At 40.0% G+C, this 22037-nt stretch overlaps 1 protein-coding gene across 3 annotated transcripts; it reads left to right on the top strand.

Annotated features, from left to right (window-relative positions):
* The first annotated feature begins 7740 nt into the window (after positions 1-7740).
* Positions 7741-21832, top strand: LOC114479817 (NAD-dependent protein deacylase sirtuin-5, mitochondrial-like). 3 transcript variants are annotated; one of them, XM_028473706.1, is made up of 9 exons: positions 7741-7855; positions 13364-13475; positions 13724-13857; positions 16275-16500; positions 17857-17944; positions 18026-18079; positions 18960-19083; positions 19201-19316; positions 20816-21832. In XM_028473706.1, exons 2-9 carry the CDS (start codon positions 13379-13381, stop codon positions 20886-20888), a joined length of 912 nt encoding a protein of 303 aa, XP_028329507.1. In that variant the 5' UTR covers positions 7741-7855; positions 13364-13378; the 3' UTR covers positions 20889-21832. The 3 variants fall into 3 exon arrangements, with proteins under 3 accessions (XP_028329507.1, XP_028329506.1, XP_028329508.1); XM_028473705.1 differs by having other exon boundaries at positions 7803-7928; XM_028473707.1 differs by having other exon boundaries at positions 7804-7909.
* The last annotated feature ends 205 nt before the right edge of the window (positions 21833-22037 follow it).

Genomic DNA, 22037 nt, shown 5'->3' with positions numbered 1-22037 from the left:
TGTACTGCAGAGTTGTCTTAACTCAGTTACACACAGCATCGTTTCTTGTGCCAGAAATTGAGTTCAAGCCTCAACCTCGCTTTTTTTTTCCTCCTTCTCTTTGTCTTTGTCTGCTGAAATACATGATTCCCCTATCAATGTGATCTATTATTTCTCAATTAATCATTTCTAACTAACAGCACTGACTACTATCAGCCAGTAGAGGGCACTGCTCATCTGGCCTTTTTATTTTTTCTCTCCCCACACTTTTATTTACAAAAACTGTTACTGTTTTTTTTTTTTTTTTTTTTAATTCATAAATAGACATAATGACAACACATTTTGCATGAACTTTATATGTTAATTTTAATATTTAGAAGGGTTGTTTTTATTAGCATATGAAGAAATTCACTTTTTTAGAAAATAATGAAAAAGTTCAGATTTAATTGGTAACTATTCTTATGGAACAGCGTTGTGTCATCTGCCAGTTGAGTTGCTATGATTTAGTTTTGTATGCTTGCACGATCAATGTTCTTAATGTGAATTGAAAGCATTTCAACACCAGTTTTAAAAATTGAAGGGGAATTTGGACACCCTTGTTTTATCACTTTGTTGACTAAAAAGAAGGCGGGGTACCACCTGATAAGCCAATAAGCTGGTTGTGTTGTGATTGAAACAATTGTACTGCAAAATGTTTGCGCCATTACCGCAGAGTTCATAATTAGTTATAAAAGTGTTTGGTTTATTGTAACCAAGTACACATGAATATGAATAAGCATGCATTTTACCCTAACCAGAGTTTTACACTCTCAGTGTCTCTGTAACACGCTTCGACCCATGCATTACCTTCAACTCTTCACTCCAAACCAGACGGTTGAATGACTGTTTCGGGGAGAGCCATCAAGAACGTTCACAATACCAAACCCTAGAGTAGGAAGTAGTGGGTGACAAGGATGTTTTCATCCACGGTGTCTTGGCACTGTGGCTGTAGCCCTGCCTATCCCAGCACCAGTGCATACCAGACTTATTAGGGCCCATGGAAGTAGACCGACACTGTCCTGTAAACGCAGATGGACGACGTCAGTGTTATCAATTAAGCTTATTCAAGGGAACCATTGAGAGTCCGTCATTTTAGACATCACCATTAAAGTTCAATGCCAACAACATCAACTATAATAATAGCAAAATTACATATAAAATATGGTATAATGACAAAAAATAATAATAATGGTAATAGAAATATAACTATATGTTCTGATGCTCTGACTTGGACACATCATCAGTCTTGTACCTGGTATAATCTGGGATTTTGAGTCTTACAAAACACAACCTCCATCAGCTGACCCGACCAAGGTTGATCAAGCCTCGGTCAGTGTTACAGTGACATACTGTACTGCTACTGACCCCACTGCCCCCCCCTTTTTCAGCCACAGCCATCTAGACACCTTCTCTGTTGCCTCAATGTTGTTATTGATGGCTCTTCTTCTCAGACCTCTGATGCCCAGGGGTACATGGACTTTGCTGAGAGTGTTGCTGGCAGACCTCCTGCAGCTCACTTTCACTGCCTTCTTTCATCTCCGTAACATTGCTAAAATCAGATCTATCTTGTCTCAGGGCGACGCCGAAAAGCTAGTCCATGCTTTTGTTACCTCTAGACTGGATTATTGTAATTCTCTTTTAGCAGGCTGCCCGAGCAAGTCGCTTAAGACACTTCAGCTGGTTCAAAATGCTGCAGCACGTGTACTGACTAAAACTAGGAGAAGAGATCACATTACTCCTGTATTAGCCTCTCTGCATTGGCTTCCCATAAAATATAGAATAGAATTCAAGATTCTTCTTCTCACTTATAAAGCCCTAAATGGACAGGCACCAGTCTATCTCAAGGAGCTTGTAGTGCCATACAATCCCCCCAGAACACTACGCTCTCAAAATGCTGGACTACTCGTTGTTCCATTTGTCTCTAAAAGTAGTATAGGAGGAAGAGCTTTCAGTTATCAGGCCCCACTTCTCTGGAACCATCTACCAACCACGGTTCGGGGGGCAGACACCCTCTCTACCTTTAAGGTTAGGCTCAAAACATTCCTCTTTGATAAAGCTTTTAGTTAGGAACCAGCTCATAGCTCATAATTAAGATGCAATAGGCATAGACTGCCGGGGGGGGGGTCTGGCATGCTCGGTTGGAGAGAGGTTGGAGAGGGCGTTAAGAGAGAGGTCATTTAGGTTAGAGAGGGACCGGAGAGGGTCCCATTCCTCTCTCAAACACTCCCTCTATGTCTGCTTCTTCCCTTGTGTGTTTGCTCCTGTACTCCTTCTGGCTTTTGTCTTGCAGGTCCGTGGGATCCTCAGTGTGGAGTTACAGAGTCTCAACAACTCTGTCTCCACCCTTTCCTCTGCACACACCCAACACAGCATAACGTGGATGGCTGTTCATCATAGGAATGGGATCCACACAAGGTTCCTGCTGCTTAACAGAAGGTTTTCCTTGCCACCATGATGAATTCATGTTGGGTGTGGGATACATATGTATGTGTATATACGTATATATGCATATGTGTGTATCCATAAAATGAAGAGTCCGTCCTTAAGACTGCTCTACTGTAAAGTGTCTTGAGATACCATTGGTTATGATTTGGCGCTATACAAATAAAAGATTGATTGATTGATGTCTGGTCTTCCACTTATTCCTATGGCAGTCCCCCACAAGCTACTGGTTTTCCCCTCTTCTTCTCTTGTGTCTCCTCTATTTGCTCCTCTTATTTCCAGTAATACAAGTTGTCTTGAGGCCTCAGAGATCAAGATAATGTCTGGTCTCATTAGGGCCTGGGTGATGTGATATGGAACATTCAGCTGCCCTTTCTAGGTTGACTGCCATCACCCAGTCACGCAAACCAACAGGATGATGTTTGGGTCCGTACATTGGCCTATGTCTCTCCCTGACAAACTTGATTTTCCTGGGTGTGGTGAGGGTTTATCTGCTTCGGTTGATCACCTTGCTGATCGACTCAATGATAGATTTGAGGACCCGGTCGTGTGTTCAGTGATAACGCCCCTCTCCTAATGCCTGGGAGCAACTACATGGATGTGTTCAAGTGTGTCTGATTTGTAACCCAGTGGGCATGCAGGTATGTCAACTTTGCACCATGTGCACAGGTTGGATGGGCTAGGGAGGACATCGTAGACCCCCTGAATTAGGAACTTGATCCCCTGGAGGTGTCACTTCCACATGTCCTGCCAGGTGGTAATCCACTTGATTGCCTCCTTCCATTTCAATCAGGCTCCCTGTTGGCGCACTGCTATGGTCTTAGCAGCCCATCCTTTCTCCCCTGAGGCGCATACCTCCAATTGCATCATTTTCCATCTCTCCTTCCCCATGACAGTTTCACATCTGGTAAAATGTTGAACTGCTGAGTCCAACTCTGCCTACTGCACTGCCACACCTGCACACCTAGCCATCTTTGCAGGTAGCAGCTCACCTTAAAGATTAACTAAACCCCTGCTTTCTCCTGACCTGCCACTAGGAAGCTAATTCAAAAAAAGCCTTGATTATGGGCGTTACTGCTGTAAGTACAAAGACACGCCCACACCGCTGTGCGCAGAGACAGACGGTAATACACACACATAGCGAGTTCATAAGATTTGTCACTAAAACCAAAGGCAAACACAATCACAAAGTGACGTTCACACACAGCCTTACAGACACCACTCAGGGGAAAAAGGGCCCTGCTCTCCCACCATCTCACACACATAGCTATAAGACGTACACACATGTCCACGCACACGCAGAGACAGATGGGAATACACTCAGCATACGTGTGTCTGTAAAAACACACATAGCTTGATGAACCCTCTGATTATGGCAGAATCTGCTCTTTATAGAAGCACAGAGTCAAAAACATCACTGCGACAGCTGCTGTTTCACACGGAGCACAGTGGACTTCCTCAGTGAGGCTGTCAATCAATGCTCACTGAAGCCAGTGATTGGAGGAAACCCTCCTCCCTCCTCTCAACTTTTATAGGAGGGGCGGGGCCAACAGTGAAAGTTGATGACGCAGGGGAATCTAAAGAATCCGTTTCAATAAAATGCACTACTTAATACCCAAATACATACATATGTATTCAGCAGAAAATAGTAGGTTTGGGCTGCAGAGAACGGTCATTTTTTTAAGAACAGGCTCAAGACCCACCTTTTCAAATGAGCTTTTAACTAAATATTCATTCATTTTAGGATTGTTATCTTTCATGTTTTTATTGTTATCTTTTGTTGTATTTAGAGTTTTAGGATTGTTATCTTTATGTTGTTTATGATTACTATCCCACTGTTTCCATGGAGGGAGCCTTCTGCACTGGGGGCTGTGATGAACTGTGGCTGCAGTGGTTCTGTGTTGTGGCCCTCAGTGCTGGTGAATGGCTTTTGCTACTTTTGCTGGACTGGGCGCTCTGTCTCAGCGCCCTGTGCCCACGCCATGGTCTGTGTCCTGCTCCTGGTGCAGACGGCTCCTTGTGATGTGTCCATACCTAGACCCTCTGTACCCAGCCATGTGCCATTGTCCTTATTTTAACTTGTGTGTCTGTGTGTGGTGGTGGGTGGGGTTATCACGGGGTGGGTGTATTTTAAACTATGTAAAAGCACTTTGAGCTGCATCTCCATGTATGAAAAGCGCTTTTTATGAATACACAATGATTTATTTACTCTTTAAAGGTGCAGCCTCTTATAAAAGTGACTTTTTGTCATATTTGCTAAAGCTGTCACTATGTAAGAACAGCTTTACATGAAACTAGTAGTTTGTGTGAAAAAAACAGACTAATTGATCCCCGCCCCCTGCTGCTCCTGCTGCCTTTGGAAGATTGCCAGAATGCACCGCGACCGAGCACAAAGAACCAATCAGAACCAGGATTGTGTTTGATGGGCTGTCTGACAGCTGTTGCTCACCGGCCCCACCCCTTTCCTGGGGCTGTAGCACCCTCTTTTTTTTTTTTTTTTTTTACAGTGTATGGTCTGGAGTAGTAGAAGATGGAATTGGTGACTTTTCTGCTTGAAAGGTAATTACTGCTGCTTGATTTACATGATCTTTTATCTGTAATTGTTACACTAGAACTCTGTGGTGCATGTGTTGTTCATGTGCGCACAGTAGCCTCCGTTTGAGTGCTGTAAGTAACACTGTGATGTTGCTGCTGTTGCTGAGGTGTGTGCACATTGTGAGAGAGAAGCGCTGCAGTAATATGCTTTTAACAGAACATGTTATATTATTGTGATGTTGCTATCTGGCTAACGTTAGCTTGTTAGCTCCTCTGAGGGAGGGACTTGGAAAGTTTGGAGGCAGGGCAAGAGAGCAGCGGGGAGGGAGGGGAGGGAGGGGAGAGAGGGATCTGAAAGTCGTGGACTGCACCTTTAAGCTCCAAGCCTTCCACTACTGTCATGGGAACTTCAAAAATGATGAGATCATTCTTGAGAGGATCCCATAGTGATAGACCCATACTTTGAATCTTCCAGGGAGCCCAACCCCAGACCTTCCCCATAGTTCTTAAGCAGCCCTTAAAATCTGGCCTCAATTCAGTCTCTGTCCTTCAGGCTCCAGTCAAAGACCATCCCAAGACCTTTCACAGGTTTTACCATGACAGACGTATGGTCTTCACCCAGCTTGAAGAGGAACTTGTCAGTGACCTTCTGCACTGGTCAAGTTATTGAGTGGTAACAGTAAAATAACGGATAAAGAAATAAGTAACTGTGTTTATGAATTTTTTTGTGCCAAACATTTGAAACCAGCACATTGTTGAGATAATTTATTTGATATATGACATCCTTGGTTTGCATATTTTATGGATGCAGAAACAGCTTCAAGAAAAATGAGTTTTGTCTATAGCAATCCCAAATGCAAAAAAACAACAACAACACACCGTTTTTAGGGTCACCTTAAAAATAACAACAACAGGGAATGAGTTATTTTACTGTTACCACTCGATAACATGATGAGGACATCCCAAGGGTTGAAAACAAATCTAGTGGCGAATTGTTGTTGGGGGGTGCATGGTAGGCTATCTGGGCTACTGACCTACAGAGGATCCACCTAGCTCCTGGCACTGCAGTCGTTGTCACTGTCAGGTCGTCCATAACGACTAATGGAGGGTTGCCCTCTGCTCTTCCTTTCTGACAAAATTGACCAGCATGGTCATTGCCAGCTGTTATGGTCTCCTCAAGGAAAGTACAAAAAGAACAAATGGCTTGAAATAAGAAGACCAGAACATAATTAAGGACATCACACACAGATTCATTTCAGTGTTTTTAATTAAATAAATCAAAACTCACCAAAAGTGAAAAACTAAAAGGGCCTGGAAGCTCCAGCTGAAACCAACAAAATGCAGGGGGAGGCAGGCCAACCCCTATAGGGCCGTTGAAGCTGCTCCCCCTCCCTAAATTAGAAAACTGGGATTTTTACTACATATATAAACGAAAACATTGACTACCGGTCACTCCCAGGCCAAGCTAAAATAATAAACTAAATAAATACAACAAACTGAAGCATGTGCTCAGCCCAGCCCTGCATCCTCTCCAGTCTGTCCCAGCTCTCCTCACAGAATGAAGTGCAGGCCTTAAATAGCCAACAGACTCCCTCCTGCAGCCACTCAAGCAGGTGCTTTTGATGAGGTACCTACGGTGGCTGGGAAGTGTCAGGTGAATGCATTTACAGAAACGAACACAAATGCAAACAGGTCACAACACGAATGCAAACCGGCCACAACGGAAGTGTTTCCGACGGACCGGTATTACAGTCGGACAGTCGGACGGGTATTATGATATGATAGCCTGATGTGAAAAATATAAGAGTACCCTAATCAACTTTCACTTACTTTCATACGCGTTTCGATGTCTTCTTCTTGTTCTTAACTGTTCTGGTGGGTTAAAAACATCCGCCAGAAACGTGTCCGTCTGTAATACCGGTTCGTCGGAAACACTTCTGTTGCGGAAACCCGGTGGCCAGGAAGTGTCAGGTGAATGCATTTAAAGAAATGAACACAAATGCAAAAAGGTCACAACACGAATGCAAAATGGCCACAACTGAAGTGTTTCCGACGGACCGGTATTACAGACGGACACGTTTCTGGCGGATGTTTTTAACCCACCAGAACACAGAAGAACAAGAAGAAGACATCGAAACACGTATGAAAGTAAGTGAAAGTTGATTAGGATACTCTTATATTTTTCATATCAGGCTATCATAGCAAAATACCCGTCCGACTGTCCGACTGTAATACCGGTCCGTCGGAAACACTTCCGTTGTGGCCGGTTTGCATTCGTGTTATGACTTGTTTGCATTCGTGTTGTGACCTGTTTGCATTTGTGTTCGTTTCTGTAAATGCATTCACCTGACACTTCCCAGCCACCGTAGGTACCTGCTCAAAGAGAAAAGATTTAGGGGAGAATGTCATGGTCCCACGCAACACCAGCGAAAACAGAATCACCAAGATGGTACAGCCATGTGATTATCCCCACCTCCAGCCGGCGCCGTAATGATAAAAACATGAATAAAAACAGCAGTATAATGTAAATAACAGTAATGATAATAATAATAAATATTCTTAAAAAGACCTGAATATACTTGTTTTACATTCTCCTTTTGTTTTTATTTAGGTCTGTCTCTTTGTTCTCCATGTCTGAGGTTTGTAATAAACAACCTGCTTGAATCTATGTTGACAATTGAGCGATTTATAACGATTAACTAGTGCAAACTCACCATTCCTCTATAAACGTCCTGTACAAAGATGGCCGCCGCATAGGCACGTCGGCTTCAATAGGCGGCATCACGGTGCACGTCCTACACGTATAAAATCACGACAGTTTACGCTGTTTACGACCGCCGTGGACACCCCCACACACAGGGTAAACAAGCAAACTTCTTCCGACTTTGTTCTTTGAAAGTCAAAGTTTTACACGGTACGAAAAAATCTTTCAGGTACGTTTTGTCCAAATATGCGAGAAAGTGCCTTGTTTTGCTTCAAAGGTCCGTTTAAGGACGTGAGTGCGTGTCCGCGCTACTTCCTGTTTGTGTGACAGCTAACAGATGTACCTAATGAAGGAATTAACAACATGTTTGCTCTTTACAACAACGTCATGCCCAGCAATGATTATCACACACTAATATAAACGCGTTATTGATCGTAAATTCCACCATAATTACTAAATACACTCCTTTAAAAACTATTTACTACGTGCAAACCCGTGTTCGCCTAAGCTTCTCTTTACCTTCCCACCACTGCTTTTCTGGCTCATAAGTGCTGAATTAAAATAGAGTTTTTATTCTGACATGCATGTATTTAGTTGTTATTGTTAACGGGGAGAGCGTGTGTTATAAAACAGTGAGTGGAGTTGAGTCGTATTATTTATTGGAGATAAACCGATAATCCACGTGACTCCCAGATTAACCCTCTTAGTCTGATTGGAAACAGTCTCTTGTCGGACTGTCACTGTGTATATGTTTAGCCACAAAAACGTGATTTAATTTTGCTTTATCAAACTGAACTAAAACTTGTATTAACAAATCTTAAACACACTTAATATTATACTATTTTGATTACTAATATTGTAATGCAGTTTAGGACATGTGATTGGTCAGTTTAGGTCACGTGACTAAGACTAAACCTAACCCTAACTCTAAAAAATGTTGCAATATTGGTTTTATACCCTAACGGTAAGACTTTACGTACTTGTACTTCGGTAACCGTACCAAAGCACCGGGGGTTGTCTGTACGGCAACTGTACATAATATCAACACAACACAATATACACTTTTCTGCGTTTAAAAAATACTAATTTATATTTTATTTATTATAATTACATATTTTGTTTACTCCAAGCCACTTGTGAAATCTTGTCTGTGATACAGGTGCTCAGTAGTCATAGTATGGACTCCGTTATGCTTGAAGCTATGCTGGGGCATCCGAACCCAAGATTCGGCAGCATCCAAGCATTTGAACCATGACTTCTTTCCTCTCTCTGTGGTGTGGCCAATGTTGGTGCTTCTGTAGCCGTCACTACTCTGCTGATCTTTAAAACACAAATGAAGCGTTTATTATGGCTTATTAACGTTTCCTTCATCAGTGGCCACTGTATTAAAACTCATCTGTGTATTATTCAGTGGGAACATGTTTTAGGTTAAACTGTGCTCAATATTTTTTGGTTATTGTTTGTGTATGCAATTACCAATTTGTGTTTAGTTAATAGTAATGACTGTACATTAGACTTGGTGGAATTGGTTTTAAGGGCATAAGGAAAAGTATTAATCACATTAGTTAAAGATGAAACGACTTTTTCATTTCCGATATGATTCCGATATTGCAGCCTTGCATATCGGCTAATAGCGATATTCATCTGATATTAGCATGAATCATACATACTTAATTTTTTTTTTTTTTTAATTCTTTAATAAAATAAAATAATTATGACTTATTTTGTAGTATGAAATGTTAGCAAAGGCTTGATCAAGTGATGTCCCTCAGCAACAGTCGGTATGAGAAAAACTGACCCATTTATTATTCATCAATGTTAACCTTAAACATAAAATATACAATTTAATAAAATTATATTCCCAGACGGCCGACATCACTTCTCCTTCTCCCAGTAGAGCAACACACACGTCGTTGTTGTGATCATGTGGGCTCTGAGCGAGTGTGTGAAGGCTTATTGCTGCATTGCCGCCACCTATTTTGTTGGAGTGTGAACCACAGTCACATATGGATAGAACTTCTATCCAAATATATCAATATTGGATCGGGACATCCTTAATTTTAGCGAAACAAAAAGCTAATGATTATTTTTGCCCTTGACACGCATCTGTTCAATTCAGTGACGTGCAGTGAGGTTCGTGGCTGGTGAGGCACAGTCAGATTTACAAATATATGAACCCATTCATAGAGTAGCTTAAATTCACTATTCAATGTCAGATTGCACGTTGACTACTGGTTGTTTTATATCTCACATCAACATTATTACACACAGACATAATATTTGGCCAGGTTTTCTTGATTTTTTTTTTTCCATTGCAATTCCACAATTAAGACTACGTTGTATTCATGGTCTTACCTTTATTTGTCCATTCACCTATCTTTCTGGACAAAAATCTCTGAGACTTTGTTGTAAAAATCTTCTTGTGTTGCTTTAGTTTTAAAAGTCTCTCCGTCTCAATAGAGATTACTGCCAGGGATGAAAGCCTGGCACCCCCGGTGCTATTTGTACATGGCCTATGACGTTACTGAAAGTCATGTGACCATTTCGTGCAAGAAATTCAAATCCACTTCAGAAGGTTGGGTTAGGGTTAGTTAGTCCGTGACGTAGTTTATGGTTAGTTAGTCCATGACGTGGGTTAGGGTTAGTTGGTCCGTAGCGTAGTTTAGGGTTAGTGTTATAGTTAGGGTTATTTGGTCCGTAACGTAGTTTAGGGTTAGTGTTATAGTTAGGATTATTTGGTCCGTACCGTAGGTTAGGGTTACGGTCAGGGTTAGTTGGTCCGTACCGTAGTTTAGGGTTACGGTTTGGGTTAGTTAGCCCGTAATGTAGTTTAGGGTTACGGTGAGGGTTAGTTGGTCCATAATGTAGTTTAGGGTTAGCTAGTCCGTAACGTGGGTTAGGGTTAGTTGGTCCGTAACGTAGGTTAGGGTTAGTTAGTCCGTAATGTAGTTTAGGGTTACGGTCAGGGTTAGTTGGTCCGTAGCGTAGTTTAGGGTTAGTTAGTCCGTAATGTAGTTTAGGGTTACGGTTAGGGTCAGTTGGTCTGTAACGTAGTTTAGGATTAGGGTTAGTTATTCCGTAATGTAGTTTAGGGTTACGGTCAGGTTTAGTTGGTCTGTAACGTAGTTTAGGATTAGGGTTAGTTATTTCGTAATCTAGTTTAGGGTTACGGTTAGGGTTAGTTGGTCTGTAACGTAGTTTAGCAATGTACATATTAATAGCAAACAGAAGTACTGGCCAATTAGGGGCGCTACGTATGACTATCACAACAATTCATAAATGCGTAGCATGTCCGTAACGTAGTTTAGGAATCTACGTATTAATGGAAAACAAAAGTACAAGTACGTACCGTCTTAATCACATGACCTATCACATCACCTAAACTGGCCAATGAGGGGCGCTATGTACGGATAGCATGTCGGTATATTGATAAGGCTACATATGGATAGCCACTGTCTTTTAAAAACAAACAAACTTGGACTACTACTACTTTATAAACTTAGTAGGGATGTAGCAATTCACTCAACTCCCGATACGATTCGATTCACGATACTGGGTTCACGATACGATTCTCTCACGATTTATTTTACAAAATGGGACTGTATATAAATGACTGAAAAATATTCCTTTATTTTTTTTGGGAAAATACTATACTATTTTTCATTGTCTAAAGAATCCCTTGATAAACTATTCAAAACAATGCAATTTAAGTAAAAATAAATCTTGAATGAAATAAATAAAGGAATAATATAAATGAAGAAGAAGCTTATTATTTAAATTCTGGTTCTATAGTAAACAATACAAAACTGCATAATATTTATTTTTCTTTTTAAAAGTGCAACTGAAAATGTATTTTGTGCCTTAACAATTAAACAAAAAAAAAAAAACAAAAAAAAAAAAACAGTCATTTTACTGTATTTAGGTCAGATATTTGTTTGAACCAGCAGAGGGCGCTGGTAACCCAGTGGTCGGTTAGCATGCAGATATTTTGCAGTGAAGAAGAGATGCTATGCTAGCAGACAGAGCTAATAGAAAAACGTGACTTTTGCAGATATTCACGTAATATTACAGATATTCTTTCGGTGCTAAAGGGGTAATGAATCATTTATGAATATGTTTAAGAGTAGAAGGCGGCCAGAAAGAAAGTATTAGCAGATTTCGCTCGCCGCCAACACTTCTGGGTAGCGCCCTCTGCTGGTTAAAAAAAGTACTGCGATTCAATTTTCACAGCATCGATGTGAATCGTTATACCTATGAATCGATTTTTAACTGCCTTACGATTAATCGTTACATCCCTAAAACTCAGCGTTATTAGCCTCACTCTCCGTGACGCACGCCCCCTTCAGGTGAGGCAGAGGTGCTGGCTGGCTGCCTCACCTCATGCTTTTTCAATGCGGTTTTATTTCAAATCAACATGAGCAAATATGTAATAAACACACGTGAAATGCATGACCTATTCTATGGAAAGTGAGGACGTATAATAAAAGTTTCTATAAACATTACATTGGTAACAAACAGTTAGAAAGCAAAAGGCATACGCTCAAACCAGTTTGTGAGGGATTGCCTCCCACAGAGAAAATATTGCAAATTCAGCGATTTTGATCATAAAAATTATTGAAATGTTTTGGAATCAAACAGAAATTACATTTGTGTCCAGATCAGTAGAAAAATATTTGTATTTATTTTATTTGATCATTAATCATTGCACGATACCTGTTCAGTTGTTTATACTAGTATGTAGGCTGGTAGTAAACTTAGAGAATTTTATATACTGTTTCTAAATGTTAACTTTTAGGAGTTGTCACTAGGGCAACCTGAGTTAGTATAACAACATACATCTTTAGATATAGCATACACAGGGTTGGGTGCTTTCATTCCTGTTAAACTAGTTTGACAGATGAGACGGTTGATCCTGGTGTGTTAGCATGACACGTAGTCTTTATGTGCCTGCATATTAGTTTTGCTCACAGCATGTACAGTCCTCTCCTCATTGTTGTTTGGGGACGTGCTACTCTGTAAAGGTACAACGGCGTATTAGGACCACTTTAACATAAAGAAAATCAGGGCACTATGAGATTAAAGTCATAATGTTTCAAGAATAAAGTCGTAATTTTATCAGAATAACATTGAATTACAAACAGGATCTTGTCTGCGTTTAGTGAGATTATATTTCTCTTTAGGCTTCACACACGGTGAAAAACTGAGCCTTTTGGCCCATCATCACCACACTGTTATGAGTTTAAGGACTTTAAAGTCAATTTACAGACGTTTGCAATTGTTCCGACCAAATAACCAGACTTATTTGGAGCAAATAATGTCTTTTATTGTGGAGGAGGAACTGGTCTACTTCAGGGCTATTGGAGTTAGTTGAGTTCACTTCAACAGGGAATTCTGAGAGCTGTACCATTACGAGTTTTTTTTTTTTTTTTTTTTTGTAAAGATATGACTATTCTCAAATTATTACGTCTTTAATGTCGTTGTGCTGAGATTTCTTTTTATTTAAATGTGGCCGTAATACACCTTTGTTGTAAAGGTAGTCTGTTCATAACGAGGCATTAGGATGTCCCACATTTATTTATTTTTAAGGCAGCATAAGGTCCCAAATTAGTACAATTGGCCATAGTCAAAGTTTGAATAATTGTATTTTATTTATGTGTGTGCCAGGTATTTCCAGTGACAATGCTGCTCCAAAAACGTGCCGCCATCGCACTCGGCCTTCGCATCTGCTCCACTCATGTGATAAAACGACCTCTGATTGACACAAGACACAGTTCAGGTAAAACCAACGTTTTTTTAAAATCTTTTTTCTGAAACATTTGATAAATAACAATGTATGACCGGAAATTTACATAATAAAATGTCAAAAATTCTTGGTGACAAATAATAATGATATTAGGTTGGTACACCAAGAATGAACACAATCCAAAATCATTTATTGGTTAACTGGTCATGTAGCATTGTATTTATCTTTAGGGGAGAAGTGAAAGAAACCCATTTGTTTCAGATGTTTTTGTTTCTTTTCAGACATGGCTGAGTTTCGTAAAGATTTTTCTAAAGCCAAGCACATAGCCATCATCACTGGAGCAGGTGTGAGTGAAGAGAGCGGTGTGCCAACGTTCAGGGGAGAAAATGAGAAGTGGAGGAAGTGGCAGTCACAGGTAATCTATAGGAATAAGCATCACACTAGAGATTAGTACAAACTAGATTACTGTATTTTATTTTCCGGCATATAGGACGCTATTTTTTTAATTTAAAGAGTAACTAAACCCCTGCTTTCTCCTGATCTGCCACTAGGGGGGAAATCCGTAAAAATGTCTTGATCATGGGCGTTGCCCTGACGCAGTCAGTGCTGGCAGTGGCAGAGCGCTGTCTGCTCAACTACTACACACAATACACAGCACACACAGCCCCACAAATGTTATATTTGTAGTGGAGATAATGATGATAGCTCACGCTAGGCACTGGTTCTATGATATGCACTAGGTTCACACCAGGGTATCGGCCAGAACACCACTTAAGGCCACCGTTCGGAGTATAATGGAGGAAAGAGCCGAGAGAGGTTTCAGGCTTAACTTCTTTTTTGCTTGTTTTACGTGCATGTGTGTGTGTGGTTTGCTTTCATTTACGCACACAACTCCGAGTGAACTCGTCACTTTACCGCCGGAGACCACAGATCAACCTGTTAACCACTCACTACGTAACACCCGTTCTCCGAGTCTCGTACTGATCACGTGACTAAGTCCACCTCTCGCGTTAACAGCGGTGAAACATCTTCAACACACAAAAAATATAGACCTCCACAAACAACTGTACTTATTAACTTTGGAGCCTTTTCTACAATGTTACTCACAAACAGTCCCTTCTATACTCCCGTCATGAGCCTCAGAACACCGAAGCCTCACACACACATCAGCGAGAAGTACACGCATGTTTGTGCACGCGCAGAGACAGACAGGGATACACACACAATGAGTGTGTACATGCACATATACCTTGATGAACCCTCTGATTAGACCAGAATCTGATCTTTATTGAAGCACAGAGTCAAACATCACCGCAGGAATGCACGGAGCATTAGACTTCAATCAGTCACTCTGACATTTTACAACTAAAAATTTAAATACTGTTACTAAAATGTTCAAAGTTGGACGAGGATCAATCAACAGCACTAGTTAACTTGCCATTGATGTAATCATGTCATTTCACATTCAAACGCTCACTGCCAGTGACGTGTGTATATAAGTCAATTCTGTTTTTCAACGGGGGTTGCTAGGAGACGGTGTGACGGAGCTTTCACATGAATATCAGCCTTGTACTATGATGTAGTGACCAACTGGTGCCATTTAGGTGGCAGCAGAGCACCTTTGGAGGATAGATCACCATGATGAGGTCAGAGGGAAAGGAAAGGAGTTTGAAGAGGCAGAAAATGGCGCTACGAGAGTTGATGGTGAAGCTTCCAGCAGTTCACACTCAAGCAGAGCATGTGTGGAACTAAGTGGACTAATGAGAGTGCCAAACGCGTCGACTCGGCGTGTCGGGAGGAGGAGAAAGTTGCGTGTGTGGGAACTGGGGCGGGGGGGGACTTGGAGGAAAGCCAAAATACAGTAAGGGAACCATACAACTCTGACCCAGATTAGGGGTCTCCCAATCCGATATCAGATATCGGTCCGATATCAGCCTGAAAACGAATATCGGATTAAATTTTCCGTTTTGTTTTTTTTTTTTTCCCTCCCAATTCATGTTTTATTTTTTTATTCAATTGTAGAATACTGTATATATTATGTTGAAGGTTAAAATGTATGTAACCAAATAATAATAATAAATGGGTCAGTTTTTCTCACACCTACTGTTGCTGACTATTGATCAAGCCTTTTCTAACATTCCACTCTACAAAATAAGTAATTATTCTTTTTTATTAAAGAAAAATAAATAAATAGAATAAAAGTATGTTTGATTCCTGCTGATATTGGATCAATGTATCAGATACGCAATAGGCTGCAATATTGTTATCATATCAGAAATGAAAAAGTTGTATCGGGACATCCTTAACCCAGATAGCAATATAATAATAATTTTGCCATCAAAAGCCCGGTCTCAGTTTTGTTTTATAGAAGGAATGGTGTCGACGGTAGACGGAAGAACTGATGGAGGGAGTGGTGTATTGGTAAAAACTGATCATAAAAAGCTGTAAATGGACTGATATGTAGATGTTGGGCAATGAGGAGGAGACTTCATGTGGAGAAGAAAACTCATCAGTTGAAACTCACCGGAAATGCATGGAAATCTCCTTAACCTGAACAGGAGTATAGCAGCCCGCCTACCTGCCCGTTCTGATTGGCCAGGTTGTTTGAATGGCACCTTCACCAGCCAGTAGAGTGTCACCTTTGTTGCGGTGTGGCCTTTATGTGGATTTTTCTTGGAAAATTGCTAAATTATTGGAATCCGCCAATCCAGCGATGCGTTATAGCCCGGAATGTACGGTAGTTTGTTACTGGGCATGACATAGTTCTCTCTTTTGTTTGCTACTTTTCTGGAGCTGTATCCTTCAACCCTGTTCATATTTTTGTATCTCCAGGATCTGGCAACCCCTGAGGCCTTCTCTCGCACCCCATCTCGAGTCTGGGAGTTCTACCACTACAGACGAGAGCTGGTGTTAAACAAAAAGCCTAATGCTGCACATCTGGCTATAGCCGAGTGCGAGGCGCGGCTGAAGAAGCAGGGTCGCTCTGTGGTGGTCATCACTCAGTGCATCGACGACCTGCACCGACAGGCCGGCTCTAAGCATGTGCTCAAGATTCATGGTGAGACTCTTTGGACCAAACCCACATCATCGAGAAAAATGCTCTTGACGAAATGTAGAACAACTTGGCCGATGTGGAGATAAAAGTACATGACCTTAACTTAGCAAAGTATGTGTGTTTTCAACAGCTACTTTTGAAAAACTAAACTTGGTCTGAAGAAAAACCCCCGCTTTAGACACTATCCACACACTCTTGTTATTGTTTTCAGCCAAAAAACTGCACATTACAGTAAAACACATGTCTATTTAAGCAGTTATTGTGATTGTGAGTCAGAAACACACTGTTTCATGAAGTGTGTGCGCAGCGCACCAGCAGGATATTTCTGCAGAGCCAGAGAAGCAGGAGTTCACACACCTCAAACACTTAACGGAGCTGCTAAGTCACTTTCTCGTCATCATCTCGTCTAGTGAATACAGAAATAGTCCATTCAAGGTGATGGTACATTGTTTTGTCCAATTGCTGCATTGCATTGTGTGATCTCAAAGGCAGAAAGAGGAAGAGTTCCTGGTGTGTGACGTCACGGGACGGGGAAAATCCCAACTTGCCCATTTGGAGCTGACTTTTTAGAGCTAACAGCTGATGGGTCCGTGGCTACTAGCAGTGAATCCCGACACAAGCAGCAGAAAAAGTGGTGCAGTTTTGGCGTCCAGTAGTGCAGTTTGTATTTACATATATGGCAATAAAGTGTATATATATTCTATATTAAACCGCAGTGTTTGTTTTAGCTGTTAGATATTTTGAGAGGGAGGAGCTCACGTTCTAGGAGGCGCGTATAATGTCCATGGTAGGAGGAGAGAGGATTGTCAGGAGGAGGAGTTTCCGGCAGGTGACGTCACACGCCGGGCAAAATTCAACTCACCCGTTCAAAGCTGACTTTTTACAAAATGTGAAATAACAAGAGAGGGAGGAAACAGAACTTTTTCAGCTTTGGTCCTCTGAATGAGGCTAAAGGAATGTATATCACTGTAGAAAAACCATTATAAAGTGATTTTTTTTTTTTTTTTTTCTCCTTAAAGGAGACTTTATGGAGAAAGTGTGTAAATAATGCTGAGGCTGCACACTAATTTGTAAAAAAAATGGAAACATTGAGAGCACCACAGTGGTTTTATTGGGTTTTAGAAACCTGTGATTCACAGCTGTTACTTTCTCAAACATGAACCCACAGTGTTAGTCACCAGTTGAACGTCTGTGTTTGAGCTTCGGGGAGATAATTATTTTTTTTAGATTGGTTTCAAAAAGGAATACATTCAACTCATGCCTACATCTTTATACAACCTCGCAGGATAAAATGTGTTTTCTGTGAGTCAGACAAGTGTCAAAATGAAAAGCAGCTGTGCTTTCTGTGTGAAATTACAGGCAGTCTGCTGGAGACGCGCTGTGTGAGCTGTGGCCACGTGACTGTGAACAAGCGCAGCCCCATCTGTGCTGCCTTAAAGGACAAAGGGTAAGAAGCGACACACACTAGGTTTGTGTCACCAGTAAAGTGCAGCTTAACCCACCTTTGAAAAATTCTCTTCACGTACAGTGCGCCTGGTCCAGATGTTCCAGATGCTGATATTCCTGTGGATAAACTGCCCAGGTTTGATTCTGTTGCCTTTGTAGCTAGATGCAGGGTTAGGGTCAATTACATTTTTCAATTACAACTTCAATTATCCAAGTTCAATTACAACTCCATTATGATCACGGTGACTGGCATTTTTTCCAATTACAATTATTATTTTCCCTCTGAAATTCAATTACAATTATGTTCTTAATTAATGAAGTTCAAATTTACTCATTCACAATTACTGAGCCTGAAATTAAAAAACCCATAAAACATTTTGATAGCCTTATCTTAGAACAATAATTTTTTCTTGCCTTGCCTCCAAAATGTGGGTGATTTTCAATTTTTTATTAAATTTGTGTGTGCTAATTATATTTAACTAGTGTTTAAGTTTTTATGATCGCCTTATCTCACAAATAAAGTTCCAAAATGTTTCTATTTTTATGCCTTTTATCTAAAAAAATTAAAAATAGCCCTGGTACTGACAGTTTTGATATTGTTTCCATGACAATGTCAATAACCTGAACTCAATTACAAAATAACTATGATTACAACAGCAACAGATTTTCTAAAATACAATTATAATTACGTCATAATTGTAACTATTTATCAATTACGTGATTACAATAATAATTGACCCCAACCCTAGCTAGATGATTAGCTAGCGGTTGATTAGCTCAGTGTTTCTTATATTCCTGTCCACGTTTGGTCAGTGTGTGATGTTGTCATGGTGACGTTTCACTGTTATAACTATTATCGCTGGCATTCCAACACTTTTGATGTTTTCAATGTGTCATCATTGATGTGACGCTCTGTCCACTGCCAGTGTGGCTGAAATGGTAAAGTTCAGACTTCCTGCGTGTGCTACAAGCGTAACACCGTTAACTCTGGGACTTTCTCCCACTGCTGACTGAAGGTGTGACCAAAGAGACTGTCACGGTCTGCTGAGGCCCAACATGGTGTTTTTTGGGGAGACCCTGGATTCTCATATCCTGACCAAGGTTGAAAAAGAAATGGAGCTCTGTGATCTCTGCTTGGTGGTGAGTTATTCCCACACATGCCATCTACAACATTACCTGTTCACAATCTGTAAATGGAGTTCCTTATGGTTGGGCTGAAGTCATGTGACTTGTTTCTTACTCTGGTTGTGCCAACAGGTGGGCACTTCTTCTATTGTTTACCCAGCAGCCATGTTTGGCCCCCGCGTTGCGTCCAGGGGAGTTCCAGTAGCTGAGTTTAATAGAAACGCTACTCCCAAATCTGAGTATTTCACGTAAGTTGCAGTAACACGTTTGGTTATACAGAATCAATATTCGAGATATGTCAAGTTTTCTATTTTGGTGATATAGAAAATACAATATCTACTATTTTCTATAGTTCATTTTGTATCGCTACTTCTCAGAACAGCATTAAAAGCACAGATTTTTTAGTATGTTCAACCCAGACATTCCCCTAAACAAGCTACACTACAGAACTCACTCACACGTGCTGTCCCTTAAAGGAGATAGAGACAAGTGTCACATATTGTGCAGCTGTTTGTTAATAAATGAGTCTGTGTGACATTTTTCATCAACAGATTTAACCCAGAATTGTCTTTCTGGTCAGACTTCATTTATATTTGAATCATCGAGCTTTATATCATATATACAGTATCGCCATTTTGAGTTTCGGTCCATATTGCCCAGCCCTAGGTTAGACCAGGATTAGGGATTTAACTAGTCTTAAACTCCAATAAACTCCACTCACACACTTTTTACAGGTTTTATCTATTGTATCAGTGTTGGGCTCAATTCCATTTTTCAATTACAACTACATGTTCAATTACAGTTCAATTATTATTACGATAACTGGCATTTTTTCTAATTACAAATAAATTCCAATTACTATTTTCCCCTAGAAGTCAAGTACAATTATGTTCTCAATTACTAAAGTACATTTGCAATTTTACTAACTTTTATATATATATATAGTGTTTTGATGATTGTATGTGTTTTTGTGTGTACTGTGTCGTTTTATCATCTTTCCATCAAATTGTAGTGTATTTATTATAATATCATGTAAAAACCCAGCTATGGACAGGAGTTGGAATTTAGCAATAACTATAAACTCTTTGTACAAAACATCAGTTACATTCACATTATTGTACCCACTTGTTTGAGATTGTGGGAATTAAACATATTTTAATATTTGTGGAAGCCATAGACCTGTTTTGCATTTGTACTGAATTTCCGGTAACATTTTATAATAACTATCTGTTATAAGTAGTTAATAGATCATTAATAAACTGTTAGTTAATGAGTTATAAATTGCTTGTTGAATATTTGTTAACGATTATTTATAACTGTCTTATATATAGTTAGACAATAGATAAAATACAAACTATTAATAATTTATAAATGACATGTTAACTCTATGTTTATGATTTATAACTACAGTGGGGTAAATCAGTATTTGATACAATGCCGATTTTCCAAGTTTTCCCACTTCCAAAGATTGGAGAGGTCTGTAATTTTTATTATAGATACACTTCATCTGTCATAGACAAATATTTTCAAAGAATTAAATTTCATTTTATTGCATAAACTAAGTATAAGATACAATAGAAAAAACCAATTACAGATGTCAGACATTTCCTGTAGTTCTTGAACAACTTGTATAACTTTATATACGTTAGTAAATGAGGAATAGTTGCAACTTTAGAATAACGTAAACAAAGTTTTAACGCGTGTGCGTGTGCGTGTGCGCGCGTGTGTGGTTTTTTTTTTTTTCCAGGTACCATTTCCAGGGTGTCTGTGGAACAACGCTGCCTGAAGCTTTGGCTCAGCATGAGTCGGAGGATTTGTAAGAGCCACCAGAGCTCCTGGTGTCGTCATAAACAGCTGTTTAACCAAGCCTGGTGTTTAGATCAGCTCAGCTGGTAGTAGCAGCAGGGATGTAAATAACCTACTTTTTCTACTCTTTTTAGATTGATCTTTTTCATACTGGAAGTAGCTGAAATACTGGAATTAAATTGGAGAGTGATTTTACATTTTGGCTCCTAAGTATTAACCAGCTTGGTTGAAGAAAAGGATTTTGTTACATACGTACTTTATAACATGTAATAAATGCATGTCTATCGGGGTATAGGCTAGTTAGAAATCTTATTTTTTTTTTTTTACTTCACCTGAAAATATACATTTAACACCTGGTGCCAAATTCTAATTCCTTGTCCTGAATGAGCGTGCACACATACAACCACAAACTAGTGCCTTTCTGACTGTTTACATGATTTATGTAATAAATCTCAATGCAAATCCTTGTTACAAAAATGTTGTGGAGTTTAAAGATGTTTCTTCTCATGCTGTTTTTCTGTGTGTTTTCATATCTGGCCTGACACACGTTGGATACCCCATTGTTTAGTTTCCTGAGTGGTCTGAGAAATGAAAGCAACATTTTTGCTGCATCTATATTGAAATATACTTGCTTATATATTGAACACATTAAAAACACTAATGAGCTATTGGTGTTTTCTCAGAGGCTATAATAATAGATGCATCATGACACGATATTCTGTCTCATACAACTAAGCAACAATCATTTAACTCTGTTCAAAGCTGGATGTCAAACCCAGTGATTGCTGGAGGACTGATACAACAAATCTGATGTTAATGAGTTTATCTTCATCCAGCTGTGCAGAGGACCAGACAATCAGCCTTTTACTGCCTGTTATTATGTACATCTGTAGTGTCTGTGTCAGAGTTTCTACAGATAAAAAAAAATACATGATAAAATAAAAATGCTCTCCCTTGATATGAGTCTGTATTTCTGTGATTGTCTAAGTAATGAACTGGGAATCAGTCTACGGTGCACCCTGTTTATGTCCAGTGGACGTAGGAAGTACAGTATGTGTTGTTATGGAAAAGTGGGAGGTTTAGTGGCTTTTTCATGGATGGCCAAATGAGGTTGTTTTTGAAGGTGGGAATTCAGGGACACTTAGGTTTGTTGTGAAATGTGT

This window comes from Gouania willdenowi, chromosome 17 (genome assembly GCF_900634775.1).
Source record: "Gouania willdenowi chromosome 17, fGouWil2.1, whole genome shotgun sequence".
Lineage (NCBI taxonomy): Eukaryota > Metazoa > Chordata > Actinopteri > Blenniiformes > Gobiesocidae > Gouania > Gouania willdenowi.
This window is presented reverse-complemented; position numbering and strand designations above follow the sequence as displayed.

Coding starts and splice junctions, on each gene's coding strand:
- LOC114479817 (XM_028473706.1), top strand. CDS start 13,379: ATGCTGCTCCAAAAACGTGCCGCCATCGCACTCGGCCTTCGCATCTGC. Junction 19,084..19,200: donor TCTGTGATCTCTGCTTGGTG/GTGAGTTATTCC, acceptor TTGTGCCAACAG/GTGGGCACTTCTTCTATTGT. Junction 19,317..20,815: donor CCCAAATCTGAGTATTTCAC/GTAAGTTGCAGT, acceptor TTTTTTTTCCAG/GTACCATTTCCAGGGTGTCT.